Source organism: Typopeltis vanoorti, chromosome 17 (genome assembly GCF_054136105.1).
Source record: "Typopeltis vanoorti isolate ZY-2024b chromosome 17, IOZ_Tvanoo_1.0, whole genome shotgun sequence".
Lineage (NCBI taxonomy): Eukaryota > Metazoa > Arthropoda > Arachnida > Uropygi > Thelyphonidae > Typopeltis > Typopeltis vanoorti.
In genome coordinates, this window is record NC_143565.1 from 88,695,204 (window position 1) to 88,711,792 (window position 16,589).

The window sequence follows — 16,589 nt, forward strand, 5'->3', positions numbered from 1 at the left end:
AAAACCCTGCTACCTCCGTATGAGATCGGCTAACTTACCTTCAATTGAAATCGTCCAGATAAAGATTCCTCCCATCGCGATGAGAATCGAACTTAGGCCTATTCCAATTGAAGGGCGCAATGTACCGTCGTTCTTCCAATTGCGCTACAGAGGCACAAGATCATGAGAAGAGGTCACTACCCAGACCAGTTTCAACCCTTTTTGAGGTCTCATCAGTGAGTAGATAGACCTGGAATATCAAGGTTTTAAGTGAACCGAACTTACATATACCTCTACTAACGAATTGCTAAACTGGTGTGCTTATATATTGTTATTACTATTATAAGAAGTCAAAAGGCTATTTTACCGGCAACATAAATTAAGTTTAAGGGAGATGGTAAATCCCATATTATTCTACAGCCAGGTATGAAAGGTAATCTTTGAGCTGCGTTTTACATTATGAGAGAATATTAAGGACAATGACGGAGCTTGCTCCACCTTTGCTCTGAGTTGCCCTGGTGTTGTACTACCCAAGTGATTACTTACACTTGAGCTCGCGAATAGTTTTTTCGGCATGAAACTCTAGGATTATGATGGATTTTGATCCGAGTTTCATACCTGGCTGTAGAATAATACGGGATTTGCCATCTCCCTTAAACTTAATTTATGTCGCTGGTAAAATAGCCTTTTGGCTTCTTATAGTAGTAATAACAATATAAGCACACCAGTTTAGCAATTCGTTAGTAGAGGTATATGTAAGTTTGGTTCACTTAAAACCTTGATATTCCAGGTCTACCTACTCACTGATGAGACCTCAAAAAGGGTTGAAACCGGTCTGGGTGGTGACCTCTTCTCATAATGTAAAACAGTAATACATCTCCTAGGAGCTGCGTTTTACATTATGAGAGAATATTAAGGACAATGACGGAGCTTGTTCCACCTTTGCTCCGAGTTGCCCTGGTGTTGTATTACCCAAGTGATTACTTACACTTGGGCTCGCCGATAGTTTTTTCGGCATGAAACTAGGATTACAATGGATTTCGATCCAAGTTTAGTACCCGGCTGTAGAATAATATGGGATTTACCATCTCCCTTCAACTTAATTTATGTTGCCGGTAAAATAGCCTTTTGGCTTCTTATAAACCACTGTAACTTTCTGTGTATTCATACTTCAGCATTAAAGATCAAAATAACCTCATAGTGAACTACAGTTCTCCTTTCCAAGACAAAAAAAAAAATTGCATTTTGCATAGTCACATCAATTTTCCCTTAAGCAGAGGAAATATCATGACATTTTGTACAATAGTTAACATGGTACATTCATTTTTAATAACATTTCATTTTTAATAACATGAAGAATAAACAAAAATAAACTCCATATTTGTTACCTCCCCCCCAACCTAACAAAGAAGAAAAAATATTGTCTTGAAGAAACCTGATAATTTCTGATTGCACACGTAACTGCCACCTTTATTCTTCTGAATAAAGTAATAAAATTCTTCTGATAGTTTATCGGACACATATAGGGCACTGTGTACAGACAAATCGGCCTTCAAGAACACACACCATTTACAAACAAAAAATGCTGTTGTTGGTGATGATGGGCATTGATGATAGTAGTGGAGAGGGTGAGATGTACTTAGCGAAATAGAGTATTTAGAGTTATTAGAAAGTTGTTCATAACAATAAATTGAAATAAATGATGCAATTTTTTATATCTTTTGCTTAATGTTATCAGCTGGTTATTGTTATCAAAAAGCAATCCCAAAGTGATCACAATAAGTAGTGTCTACTGTATTATGATGCAGGCCTCCATGAAGTCACAAGACTCATTGTGGGAGGCCCACCCTAGAAAACAACTGAATATCCCCCTGCAATCCATTGATAATGTCATTGATATAAAGGTTAAACAATACAGATCCCAGTACTGAGCCCTGTGGGATCCCACTTATAATCTTCTGCCTACTTGATATTGTCCCACCATACACAATTCTCTGATACCTATCAGACAGCCAATCCTGAATCCAGTTGACTAATCCGACATCTAAACCCATGTGCAGCAACTTAAATATCAGCTTATCATGTGGTACTCTGTCCTTTCCCTCATCAACCGCTATTGTCACTTTATTATAAAAGGCAATTATATTACTAAAACAACAGTGTCCCTTAACAAATCCATGCTGACTCTCACAAATAACATTACCCACATCTGCCCAATGTTGTAAATGATCTCTCACTAATTTCTCTAAGCTCTTAACAACTACTGATGAAATATAAACTGGTCTATAGTTTAACACTTCCAGTCTGCTACTACCCTTATGCAGCGGCACTATTCTTACCCTCGTTCCACTCCTTGGGTACCTTTCCAATGACTTTCATTGAAAAACCAGTTCAGCAGAATAGTCAATTCTTTAACACATTCTCTCAAAACCCATGGGAAAATCCCATCTAGACCCATTGCTTCATTGACATTCATATTACTCAGTATTTGAAACATGCTATCTTCTTGTACCTCTAAACCTGGAACCTGCTCTATCCATCTAGTATTAAAATCTACTTCTCCAGGATGAAATACTTCAATAAAGTGTTCATTGAACAACTCCCCTATGTTCTCTGCATCAGTCACTCTACTCCCATTTTTATCCCACAATGTTATTCTTCCACAATTATTTCTCCTCCTACTGGCTACATAGCTAAAAATTCTCGATGATTTTCTTTGGATCTCAGAGCCAATCTCATCTCATATTCCAGTTTTGCCTTCCTTACCATACTACAGTGTTTCTCAAACTTCAGATATCTGCGTACCCCTTCTTAAATTTTCATTATTACTAAGCACCCCTTATCAAATAATAAGTAAATAAAGTATATTTCATTGTAAATTTCTATTTTATTTGAATTTATATGTTCATGTAAACAAAAAATATGAATTATTTTTAATAGAACAAAATTTGGGATAGGTTCCTCTTCATTTCCACATTTCAAGTAATTCATATCATACTTATGAAGATTTTTCATTTTCTTCCTAGTTGGTTCTCTAGAGATGTCAGACGACACACCCTTATCAATTTCATTTGATGCAGATGCAATATCAATGTTTTCTTGTTGCTTATAGCTACTTGTATTTGCTATATTGCTCTCTTTTGTGGGATTTATAAATCCAATCTTTAACAATGATCCATTCTTAAGAATTTGAAAGCTAAAAATATTACCGTATTAATCAAATATAACTCGCACTTTTTTCCCAAAATTAAAGCTAAAAAATCGTGTTGCGAGATATATGCAGGGATTTTCAGAAACCAAAGCTTTCAGAAAAAAAACTGCAAATAGTGTGACTTACCAAGAACCTCCTACTCGCTATCACTATTTTAGGCATCGAGAACAGTTTCCTTGTGTGCATCGTCATAGTCATCTACCCCAATAGCTTCATCTTCTTTCCCATTATTTCAAGCAAAAATTATAGGTAATTTACAAGACTTGAGATACATAGAGCAGCTATGAAGAAGTGCATATGATTGGTGCAGTATTAACAAACGATCGCACGAACCAAAGACAAATTAGCATTTCAACAGTTGAGTTGAAATGCTAATTCTCTTCAACCGAATTCCATAATATCTAAAACACATTCACTATATATTTCTTAGTTTTAATACGTTCACGACGGGGTGGTGTCAAGCAAAACCATATGTTGCACTGGTCACATATGGTTTTGCTTGAGTCTATACAGCAGTTTCTATTGAAAGGGAGATGTGATTCATTAGTTAGTGCCATTTTTATGTTGTCTCTAATTGCACTATTTGTTGAGAAATATAATGATTTCATGCGTTAATGATGCATAGCCGAAAATTGCCACGTATCCTCTGAAGATCTTTCGCAAAACCCCGAGGATACGTGTACCACACTTTGAGAAACACTGCCATACTAGTTACTCTCCTGGCCTGAGTCATATATTCTTCATGCATCTGTTCTCCACCCCTCTCCTTATATCTGTTCCATAACCTCTTTTTTACCTGTAGTTCCTGTTTGATATTGTTTGTCATCCACTTTACATTAAACTGTGTTCTCTTCTTCACTCATGGTATACGGCTTACTATTGCTTCTAATAAATATTCCTTCACAATTTCTCAAGCAATAATGCTATCTCGCCTTCCTCCATGGAACTGCTCCAAGTTGACTTGGTTGAACAGCAGGAAGGAGTAATGACAAGAGGCCATCCCTGGAAGTTACAAAAGGAAACTGTGAGCAAGAGGGTGAGGAGTGGTTTCTTTGCGTGGAGGGTGGTTGAACTGTGGAATGCATTGCCTGATGGAGTGGTGAGAGCGAGAATGGTCCATGAGTTTAAGGAGTGGTATGATAGACTTTGTGTTTCTTAGGGGGGGGGATCTCCCCTCAATGAGTCTTGACAGACTTTATGTTCTTAGGAAGGACCTCCCACGATGAGTCTTTCGACTCCATGGAGGCCTGAATAATAATAATAATAATAATAATAATCACCTGCCTTATAATTCCCCTTACATTCCCTTCTCTTTGATGCTCCTGCATGTCTATTCATCTTCCAAGTCAAAACCACATGGTTACTTTCTCCAACTGGGTAACAGAGATGACATCTCAGTTATTATCATCTCTTCTGATGCTATGACCAAATCCCAAACTCTTGAACCTCATGTTCCTTCTTCTGCATGTTACCTAAGACATTTATCCCTCAAGAATTCTAAAAATTCCATTCCCTTATTACTGCATGCGCTTTCCTCTTCCCAATCTATACTTTTTAGTAGAAATCTCCCATAAGAATCATTTTTCTTGCACAAGCTCAACTGCCTAAACATTTCCTGCTCTTTTACCTCTATGCTCTGGCTTGTAGCAACATCCCACTAAATATCATGTCCTTCCCACCTCTACTCACACTATATGCTTTCAAAACCATTAATGCCTTTGCTCTCCAAATCCTCCACTCTGAGAGGACATAAATCAGCACTTATCATTAGCAGTATTCCACCACCATGTTTTCTCTTCCTATCCTGTCGAAAAATGCTATACCCTTCTACTTCTATTCCTGTCAGTATATCATCTTCCGTGAACCACGTCTCAGAGATCACTGTTTCTATACCTATAATTATCTCCTTCAGATTCCACTGGATTCAGCATTACCCAGTGTATTGCACCCTCTCCCAAGCACCTATTCCCACAAGAGGCCACCCCTGCTGTCATTCACCCTGATAATTCTAATATCCTTGCATTGACACATTGACTTGCTCAGAGAACAGCATTCTTTCCATATGCCTACATCCTTCCTCATTCAAATACAAGCTGTCTCTTGCATACAGTTCCTTTCTGTCCTGAAATGCCTTCCAAGCATCTACGTATTCCAGTGTCCTGTCATCTCTGCATCCCTGGTTCCAGCACTCTCTCACATTTTGTTCTTTCACTTTCTTTTATTGTCTCTCCTATTCTCTCCTTTTCTATCATTCCAACAACTCTTGCACCCCTACTCTGATTTGCTTTGCATTCATTGTTTCAAGTCATCTAATTTCTTCTTTCATGCTTCTCAACTCATTTCCAAGACATTCCACTTCTTTTAGTGCATCTATCTCTCTCTCTCTCTCTCTCTGTAAGCTATCTACTCTTGCTCATCATTCATCCTGCCAATTAACACCATCTTCGAAAATGGCATGATGTTTCAGATTTACTATACTCCCCACTTTTATTTTCACCCACATTCTGCTCGTTATTCTCACCCTTGATCACGCTACTTGTTTCTCTCGGTCAGTATTCTCCTGTTTTTAACATAACACTGTCAAGGTCCATTATACTAATGTCTAAATCACAAAGTTCTTTCCATTTTCTACATTTTTCACATATGCACACTCCTTGAGCTCTCACCTTCCACATATCTGTCAGGATGTGTACATGCTGCAAGCATCGCAGATCACAAAATCTTGCAGTATGCTGTGTAAAATGTAAAATGTAATATATCAAAAGCCTTTGCAAAATCTAAGTATGCTGCTCTTTATCCATATCCTTTGTCCAATGAAGCTGTCACTTTATTGTAATAAGTAAGTAGATTACTAAAACATGATCTCCCTTTAGCAAATCCATGCTGTCCATCAAAGATAATACCATTATTGTCAACCCAATTCTGGATCCTGATTTGCACTATCCTCTCTAACACTTTAACCAGGGCCGTACTTACACTTTTCCCCAAGGCAAGATGGGGCCCCTTCCTCTTTGGGCTCCTGGGCCCTTCCTTTTTGTTTGGATCCTTTAAATTGGACTTAATTTTTTGCCCTCCACCCACCTGCACATATATAAGTACGGCCCTGACTTTAACCACAACAACTGATGCATAGATTGGTAGATTGGTCTATAATTTGATGCTTCAGTTCTGTCATCTCCCTTATGAAGTAGCACAATCTTGCTTTCCTTCCACTCCTTTGCAACTTGATCCAATGTAAGATTCATATTAAATGAATATGTCAAGGCAGATATCAACTCCCTGGCATCTTCCTTAAAATATGTGGTGATATATCATCAGGTCCCAATATTTAATAGTACTAAGTTGTATATAAGTTATTTAATAGTACTAAATAAGCAGAAATGTTTCATTTATTAATTCTTAACACATTTTTTCCCCTTTTTTCAGGTAATTCAGCATGCAAGACAGAAGCGACAGATTAGGCCAACTTACTCCTTCATTCATAATATCTCACTAGGTTTACATTCTAATGTTCGTGAATATGGGCCATGGGGTCCATGGACTGAGAGTAGCGAGTGTTCTCGGACTTGTGGAGGGGGAGTAGCATTTCAAACTAGGATATGTCTTGATTACAGGTATGCAACTGACATATACATATAACACTTTTTTTTATTATTACTATTATTGTCAGATGCCTGCATACCCTCATCATGGTAACTTCCATGATGCTAGTATTTCAGAAGAAAGACTATTATAGCAATTCTAGTCCCCAACTAGAGGACTCCCCTCCCCCACACCAAGTTGCTTGAAGGATAGTTTGGTAACAATTAGGGCTGAAGAAACTCATGCTTTTTGAGTCCATTATATCAGTTATGAATATTCTCCTGCTTGTTTGTAGGATGAAATGCCTGGCTATCTCTATATTAGGCCTAACCCATCATCAGCTAAAATCGTGCTTCTAAATGTTCTCACTTTCTCAAATACAGATCTTTCCAACTAAACAGCAAATATTGCATCGATCTTGCAACTATACTATGCACTTTGGTGCAGACAACTAGGTTTTTTTTTTTTTTCATGGAAGAAATCAGGTTTTTGATTTTGCAATTCACAAAATCTAGCTTGGTACATAGTGTATAAAAATAATACTAATAGGGATTGATAGGGGGATTGAAACATCACCTGCAAGAGTGGATGCTAAATCTCGGTGATGGCTCTATGGAGTTTCAGGACATTGTGCGAGTTTATTATTATCATTATTAATATTATTATGTGACACCTCCAAGGAGTCCAAGGACTCAGTGAGGGAGATGTCACTACTCTACAACTCTCCATCCACCAACTCAGTCAACTGCAACTACCATTATCATCATCTACACCAACGGCATCTACTGCCCACCACCACCACCACCACTAGTATTTTCCCAGACAATCACAAATATCCATGCCCATGGTGGTATTCAAACCAGTAGCATTTTGGCTGGAGATCGGATACGCTAATCACCTGGCCAACCAGGCCGGTCTGTACTGATTATTCCACTACTTGTGATAGCATTCCTAAAACTGATTGCATTCACTTATTAATTTCTTTCTCCACTGCGAGCATGATGTATGTTGCTGATTGACATAGATTAATGGGTCCATTAATCTATGTCAACCTGGCACTTAAGTGTTAAGGCTTAAGTGGCGTGAGAACATTGTGTTGTCCTCAGGTTCAATGGAATATTAACAGCACTGGGGAAGGATTTGAACTATTTTATTCTTTCAATATTTCATCTTAGTCAGTGAGACATCTTCAGGGAGTATAAACTAGCACCTGTAACACATGCACACAACACACAAAGCAACTTAATAACTCAACACTAGAGTTAATTTGTATTCCCTAAAGATGTATCACTGACAGATGAAATATTGGAAAAATTAAAATAGTTTTTAATCCTTCTCCAGTGCTGTTGATACTCCATTAAACCTGGCCAACATGATAGATTAATGGAACAGATTAAGGCTATATTAAGGTGAACTGAGCTACAGAGGTGCTCTTTATGGTTTAGCATGAAGTGAGCCTCTAGCTCACTGATGATGCCTTTTTAGGTCGGAAACCTGCACTTCAGTATAAAAACTTCTGTAAGGGCATTCTAAATGAAGGTGAGTTAGCCTCTGGCTCTCATGCACAGGTTGAAGCTTTTTTTCTTCCCAGAACTCTGGTTTTTCATACTGAACTGCCAAAAGTCTTTCAATTGATATAAAACACTGGCTTCGTAGCCTTAGTTGCTTCAGCCGTCATTCCAAACAACCTGATTTTTATCACTGTAGTAATCTTGCAAACATAACAGCAGGTTGACTTAGACCTTTTATATATATATATAATAAATTTTTTAACTTGGGGATATTGTATATTAGGATAACCAAGTAATTTTATAAACTTGGTTATTTTAACTCCTAATCCCAAGTATGCAAACAATTAAGTTTGAGCCTGAAACAAAGTTCAAGTCTAAAGATGTTACAACACCAGGACAATGCATTGTAAAGGTGGGTAAAGCTCTGATCACTATTCTTAGTATTTTCCCATAATGTAAAGCACATCTCACTAGAAGATGTATACTGCAATGCATTATGGGTGGGGTCACTACCCAGACTGGTTTCAACCTTTTTTGAGGTCTCCTCAGTGAGTAGCTAGACCCTAAATACTAAGGTTTTAGTAATACGGAGCCTTATCACCTTTACCTATAGAAGTTGCAACAAGGTGTTTTTATTTTTATTTTTAAAAATAAAAATAAAAATAAAATATCTCCTCCAGAGATTTTTATTAAAAATAAAAACACCTTGTTGCAACTTCTATAGGTAAAGGTGATAAGGCTCCGTATTACTAAAACCTTGGTATTTAGGGTCTAGCTACTCACTGAGGAGACCTCAAAAAAGGTTGAAACCGGTCTGGGTAGTAACCCCACCCATAATGCATTGCAGTATACATCTTCTAGTGAGATGTGCTTTACATTATGGGAAAATACTAAGAATAGTGATCATAGCTTTACCCACCTTTAAAATGAGTTGTCCTGGTGTTGTAACATCTTTAGACTTGAACTTTGTTTCAGGCGCAAACTTAATTGTTTGCATACTTGGGATTAGGAGTTAAAATAACCAAGTTTATAAAATTACTTGGTTATCCTAATATATATATATATATATCTTCACATCATGATACTCTCATGCATCTTTTCAATCTTTCATCCTATCTACCTCAGTTTAAAGATGACAACTTCCAGCTCTTCAATAAGAATATCAACAGATTACTTTATCTTGATCCTGCCATAGATCATAAATTAAAAATGCCAAGAAATTATATTCTTTGTTTAATTCTTTATATAAGCAAACAATGTTTGCACGTGAAGTATCTTCATGACTGGGCTACATGTATATAAGCTAATGACTTTGCATCAATTGCCTTAGCATTCCATAATGCAAAACACACATCCTTACAGATGCGTATAATGCTATGCATTATGGGAAGGGAATTATGTCACTACCCAGACCGTTTTTAACTTTTATTGAAGTCTCATCAGTGGGAGCTAGAACCAGAGGAGATACTAAGGTTGAAGTATTGCAGAAGCTGGTGAAAAAACTTTGTCAACATCTATCCATTATATATTGAAACCAGTCTGGTAGTGGCCCTTCCCATAATGCATAGCATTATTCACAGATCTGAAAAGATGTGCTTTGCATTATGGGATACTAAGGCAACTGATGTGAAGTCATTAGCTTCTATATACAAGTAGCCCAGTCGCGAAGATACTTCACAAGCAAACATTGTTTGCTTAGTCCGCACAGTTAACCTAGTGGTTATGTGCTTCGCAACCATATGCCTGGGGAAGGAATGTCCTAGGTTCGATTCCTGTCGACAACGTGAGGAGCTTAAGGATCTTCCTCAGCCAGAGCCAAGTTAACTGGTCTTGGGCATGGACAGCAGGGTTTTTTCCACCAGTTTATCTGGAGTTTTTCATCCTGCAAGCAGGCAAACCGGTCCACCAAACCGGAACACACACACGGATTACAGTCAGGAATACTGACCCAGCCATAGGTCTGATTCATCAGCTATGCCGGTTCCGGAGCCCAGATAAAATTTGGGGGGAGGGCTGAGATGGTGCCATACCTCCCCATAAAGGGGACTCACGGTCGTGTATCATCATACGATTATTATTATTATTATTATTATTATTATTATTATTATTATTATTGTTTGCTTACACTTGGATTAAAGATTAAACCAAGAATATAATTTCTTTGCATTTTTAATTTATGATCTATGGCAAGGTCAAGATAAAATAATCTGTTGATATTCTTTTTGAAGAATATCAACAGCTGGAGGTTGTCATCTTTAAACTGAGGTAGATGGGATGAAAGATTGAAAGATGTATAGGAGTAGCATACTGAGTGGGTCAATAAATCAATTGTTGAAGACTGTTGGGCAGCTGTTGTTTATCTTACTGTAGGTTTATCAGAAGTGGTGGGAATGATGAATGCCATGTCTGAATATCTGAAGAAGAGACATGGTGTGGAAACTGACCACTTGTGAAACAGTTGTTAGAGAGGGTCTGAGAGAGAGAGAGAGATAGAAAGAGAGAGAGAGAGAGAGAGATCATTAATAAACCAAACTTCCATCTTTCTGAGTAGCATCAAGAGTTTTCAGTGGAGGAGTTTTAGATGTACCATCAAAAATGTGAAAACAGTATTCCAGGGTTGGGTTTGGAATTTGTACAGAGTTTGTAGCTGGAAAGATAAAAAGTTGAACAAAAATGGATGCCAATTTTTTTGAAGCCAAGTTTGCTATAGATGTGGTGTGCTTGTGCTTCCAGGAAATGCTAGGAGTAAGTGTCAGTCCAAGAAGTGAGATCTGGTCTTTTTGACTATCAAGCTGAGAAATAAAAGTAACAGGAAAGAACTGACATCTTGAAACAAACTTTAAGTGATGCTTCAGTACTGCAAGGTTTGTTATATAAGTAGGAGAAATGGAAAGTGCCATCATCAGCAAAACTGTGAATATCATTTGAGGTTAGTGAGAGCAGGTCATATACAATATGTATATGAGGAAGAGAGTGGTTAAAATAACAGAATCCTGAAGAACACACCTCCATTAATAGGAAAAGCAGAAGAGAGTACATCCTTCAGCATAACATTTAATGAACAATCAGAGGAAAAAACTCACAATCCAGTTGCGAGTTGAAGACAGACCACAAGATGGCAATTTGCTGAGAAGGCCTTGATGCCAAACTTTATCAAAAGCCAGTAAATATCAGGTGTAACAATAGAGATTTCTCTAAGTATTTACATAGCATGTGTCCAGAGACAAATAATGTAGTCAAGGCAATCTGCTGTTGATCTTGATTGATGGAATCCATATCAGTTGGCATCTCCAACTTTACTTGGAGATGTCCACAATGTTCCAGGTGAAGTTGGAGGTCTCTTAATCATTTGTTTTGGAGTTGGATAAGAAGAGTGATTCCAGATCAGCTTTATCTTTAGGTGACATTACAAGACTGCCATTTGGATGGCATAAATGGAAATGCTGGAACACAGATGTGCAAAAATTGCATTCAACTCTTTTTGAAAGGGACTAGAAGGCAAGCATTCTACTTTTTATTGCCTTTTCACACTTCTTGGAAAACAATGGCTAGCATACTGGATGGGAATTATGAACAGAGGGACTGAAGGTCCTTATTCCACTGTAGATGACAGTCACAGCACATGTCTGGATCTGGAGAATGGAAGAGCAGTCTGACCATAGAAAAGGAGAGTAAAAAGTTTGTATTTTATTATTATTATTATTATTATTATTATTATTATTATTATTATTATTATTACAGACCACTTCCAATGAGTACAAGGACTCATTGTAGGTGGGCATACTCCACTACGCGTAACCCTTTTCCCTCTACTATTTAGTCCTCAAACTACACACAGCTCACCATTCTCCACTATTTTATTTCCCAATTATACATAGCTCACCTTCTCCATTAGTTAATTCTTCAACTACACACACAGTGCCATCTACTGTCTATCACCAACCACAATAGTATATTTTGTCTGTAAATTGCAAGTTTTCTCTTAGCTGATTTGCCTGCTTTCAGGATGAAAAACTTGAGTTTCTGGGAGAAAAAAACCCTGCTACCTCATACTTAGCTAACTCACCTTCAATTGAAAAGTCCATATAAAGATTATTATTATTATTATCATCATCATTATTATTATTGTATGGGCACTTCCATGGAGTCAGAAGACTCATCGCTGGAGATCCAAACTATCCACACAATCTATTATACTTCTCCTTGAATCCATTAGTGGATAAAGCACTCATAACACTCACCATCTTGGTCACTCACCTATGAATCTTCTCCACTACTTCTTCATCTCCAAGAAACTCAGGAGACCAGACCTGAGCATGTAATCCAGATGTGGATATATCAAGGCCTTATAACAACTTCCATATCTCTACTTGCTTAATGTGTTCTTCAATAGTAAAGTAATCTTATGGGCTACCTTAACAATATGTCCTCTAAACTTCTAAACCTATAAACCTCTAAACTCTCTTTCTACTACCACCTCTAACTCTCTCTAGCTTCATCTATTTCCTGGAGTACGGTTCCATCAATTTGCTACATAGCTTGTAATCTATTTATTCCAAAATGCATAACTTTACATTTCTTTGCATTAAACTGATACCCATTATCTTTTGCTTATACTGATAGCCTATTTACATTGTCCTGCAAGCTCTCCACATTGCCTTGCTTAACTATTATTCTACCTAATTTTGCATCCTGAGCAAACAACTGAATATTTCCTTTCAGGTTATTTCCTATATCATTTATATACAAATGTTGGTGGATTGAGCAGTAGAGACAGAGAGTTGTAGAGTAGGTACCTTCCCTCAATGAGTCTTTGGACTCCAAGGAGGTGTCATGTATAATAATAATAATAATAATAATAAACAGTAATGGTCCCAGCACTGAACCTTGTGGCACACCACTAGTCACTTATTTTTGCCTTGATTCTTCCCCTCCATATACCACTTTTTGATATCTGTTCAGCAGCTACCCTCTTTAGCCACATAACCAGTGCATATCCATCCCCCCCACTTGTTCTAATTTGCATGACAGAATTTCATGTGGTATTCTGTCAAATGCCTTTGCAAAATCCAGCGAATCATCGTTTAGTCATTTCCTTTATCCAACTCAGCAGTTACTATTATAAAAAGATAGTAAATTACTAAGGCATGACCCACCCCTTCACAAAGCCATGTTGCCCCTCGTACAGTATCATATTTTTATCCACTCATTCTTGAATTCTCTTTTTGACCAATATTTCCAGTGCATTTACCATCACACATGAGATACTCATTGGTCTATAATCACTGAATAAAAACAGAAATTCCTTTCTGTTTTTATCCAGTGGGGAACTCCTAGCCAAATATGAGGAAACTGAAGATTCAGCTATTGCTAAGGAGCTCATATCAACACTGGATAAAAACAGAAAGGAAAGATGGATCTCAACCATCAATGAGCTCGATTTCGTCACATCTAGTCGGAGAAGCTGGTCACTTCTGAGAAAATTAGGTGGAGCAGAGCCAACGACACACAAAACAACAGAGATAACTCCTGATCAAATGGCTAACCATTTATTGAAAACCTCCAAGATTCATACCAGCTCTACCAGGAAAATTGCCATACAAGCTTCCACCAGACAAATCCTGAAGATGGAACGCGAGCTTCCTGAACTCATACACCCAGTATCTCCGGAAGAGGTACAAATAGCCTTAAAACTTACCAAGAATGGCAAAGCTGCAGGAGTGGACAGTATACTCCCTGAGTTCCTAAAACATCTTGGTCAACATGGCCAAACATGGCTGGCTGCCCTCTTCTCAGAAATCATCATGACTGGTAAACTACCAAAGCTGTGGTGGGAAGCCAAAATAATTGCCGTGCCCAGACCAGGGAAAGATCCAAATGATGTGAAAAACCTGTGACCTATCTCCTTGCTTTGCACCACCTTTAAGCTCTTTGAAAGAATTCTCCTTAAAAGAATTTCACCACTCATCGAAAGAGCACTCCTGACTGAACAAGCTGACTTCAGGCCAGGAAGAAGTTGCTGTGACCAGGTCCTGGCCCTGACAACTCAAATTGAAGCAGGCTTCCAGAAGAAACTTAAATCTGGAGCCACTTTCATTAACCTAACATGTGCTTATGACACTGTCTGGATCAGGGGCCTCCTCCTAAAACTAGGAAATATTATAAAACATACAAAAACTTTCCAACTTTTTGATTCTATTCTTTCCAACAGAAAGATCCAGGTCCATATTGGCGGAAAAAAGAGCAGGCCCAGATTCCTTCACAACGGTCTTCCTCAAGGCTATGTGTTATCCCCTATACTTTTTAACATCTACGTGTATGATCTACCTCATACCAGATCAAGCAAGTATATGTATGCCGATGACCTAGCGATCTGACATCAATCCACTCTGAACATCCTGAAAGAGTACTTTAAGCAGTGGTACTTGAAGCCAAATCCAACGAAAACAGTGTCCTCAGTATTCTACCTGTACAATGTAGAGGTGAATCAACAACTCAATCTTTCATTCTGTGGAAAAATGGTAGAACACGAGCCTCACCCAAAATACCTTGGGGTGATCCTGGACAGAAGTCTAACCTATAAAAGGCACATCATCTACCTTTCCAATAAAATTAAAAACCATAATTAAATGCTAGAACAACCTGGAGTTGTGGTGCAGAAGTTCTAAGGTCGTCTGCACTAGCCTTCACATTCTCTGCAGCAGAATATTGTGCCCCTGTCTGGGAAAGAAGTACACACACTAACATTATAGACACCCAGCTAAACTCTACCATGTGCACAATTAGTGGGACAGTGAGAAGCACCCCTCTCTCCTGGCTGCCTGTTCTATCTAACATTGCTCCACCACACATACGGAGAAGACAAGCCTCGACTAAGGAATTTAATAAAGCAGTGAGCAACCCACTCCTGCCCCTACATCAGACTCTCATAAACCTACGTAGTCTATTATTCAAATCTAGAAAACCTCTCTGGTCTATGGACGAACTCTGTTCAGCTCCACTGCCATCAATATCTGACATATGGAGAGAACACTGGTCCAACAATCTACCCACAAACGGCTTCCTGGTAGAAGATCCCTGTGCTCTGCAGTCTGGTTTTGATCTTCCTATGAAGATTTGGTCATCAATAAACAGGATCAGAACTAGTCAGGGAGATGTGGCTACCTTCTACATAAACGGGGCTGTCAGATCACCCTTATTGTGATTGTTCTCCTGTGGCTCAGACGATTATTCATATTGTGTACGACTCCCCAAGGCGCCAATTTCACGGTGGTGGCCTACAGGACATCCACAAAGTGACGGATGAGGCCTTGAATTGGCTTTCCAGCCTGGACCTTGACCTGTAGTTGGTGTGGCGGTGGTTATAGAGGAAACAGAAGATCACGGTCCTGTTTCACCACTAAGACGTTATTCTCGTAGTCATTCTCATAGTCCTCGTCATGTTATCAACAGAACTCCTCCTCATGTTAGAAGATGATGTAATGTGAAATGGGCCCCCTCCCCTCTAATGGATCAGGTTTTCTCACACAAGACACAACTGCTCTCTAATTAAAACTAGAATACAGCTACATTTATGTTGTGAAGTGTTGTGAGAACCTGCAGCCTTGTCATACTTGTTACAGTAGGATGATAATTGCCCCTGGCTTGATTATGACAAGTTACTTTTGCTTTATTTAAAAAAAAAAAAAAAAAAGAGGAAAGACTTAGAAAGCTGGTTGTGCCTTTTATGTAATGAACTTTTATACGTTAAGATTTTCATCATTTGTTGCTGGAAATTGTGATTGTACTCTTCACTTAGCAGTTTCATGTAGCCATAAGCATAAATAAATAAAACTGCAGTCTTAAATTCTTCTCATCACAACCTGTCTTGACACAAGATCTTACATCCTGCAGATTCGAATCCAGTATTGGGTGAACAATGAAGGTGCAATACATTTGGCCAACCACATTGGTTAATTTACAATCTGGGTTAGATTGTAAATTTTGTCATATCATCTTAATTTCAACTGGATCATTTTGAGTGGCAAAATATTTTGATATGATGCCAAACTGACAATGTAAATTTAATTGCTGTGATAATTATGTTCTAATACAACAATGCTAATGTAGTAATGCAGAACTCACCTTATTATGGTTATCTCTGATGATTTACATAGTTATATCAATAAAACAGATTGTATGACAGGAGGAAGATGGATTTGAGGTTGAAGATATGGTTGCAGCAGCAGCACAAAATGATGGAATGCATAAAGTTGAGGATAAGACAGGTAGGAATGGAAATCAGAGTCAGGATCAGTGAAACTGGA

At 38.1% G+C, this 16,589-nt stretch overlaps 1 protein-coding gene across 3 annotated transcripts in view; it reads left to right on the forward strand.

The window, feature by feature from the left end:
• Window positions 1-16,589, forward strand: part of LOC150097613 (papilin-like) — a 1,184,257-nt gene that overhangs the window by 124,042 nt on the left and 1,043,626 nt on the right. For 2 of the 3 annotated variants that reach the window (XM_090407770.1, XM_090407772.1), the window contains exon 3: window positions 6,617-6,804. The exons of the other annotated variant lie outside the window; for it this stretch is intronic. In XM_090407770.1, coding sequence (XP_090263896.1) covers window positions 6,617-6,804 — 188 coding nt within the window. The remainder of the gene's footprint in view (window positions 1-6,616; window positions 6,805-16,589) is intronic. 3 annotated transcript variants of the gene reach the window in all.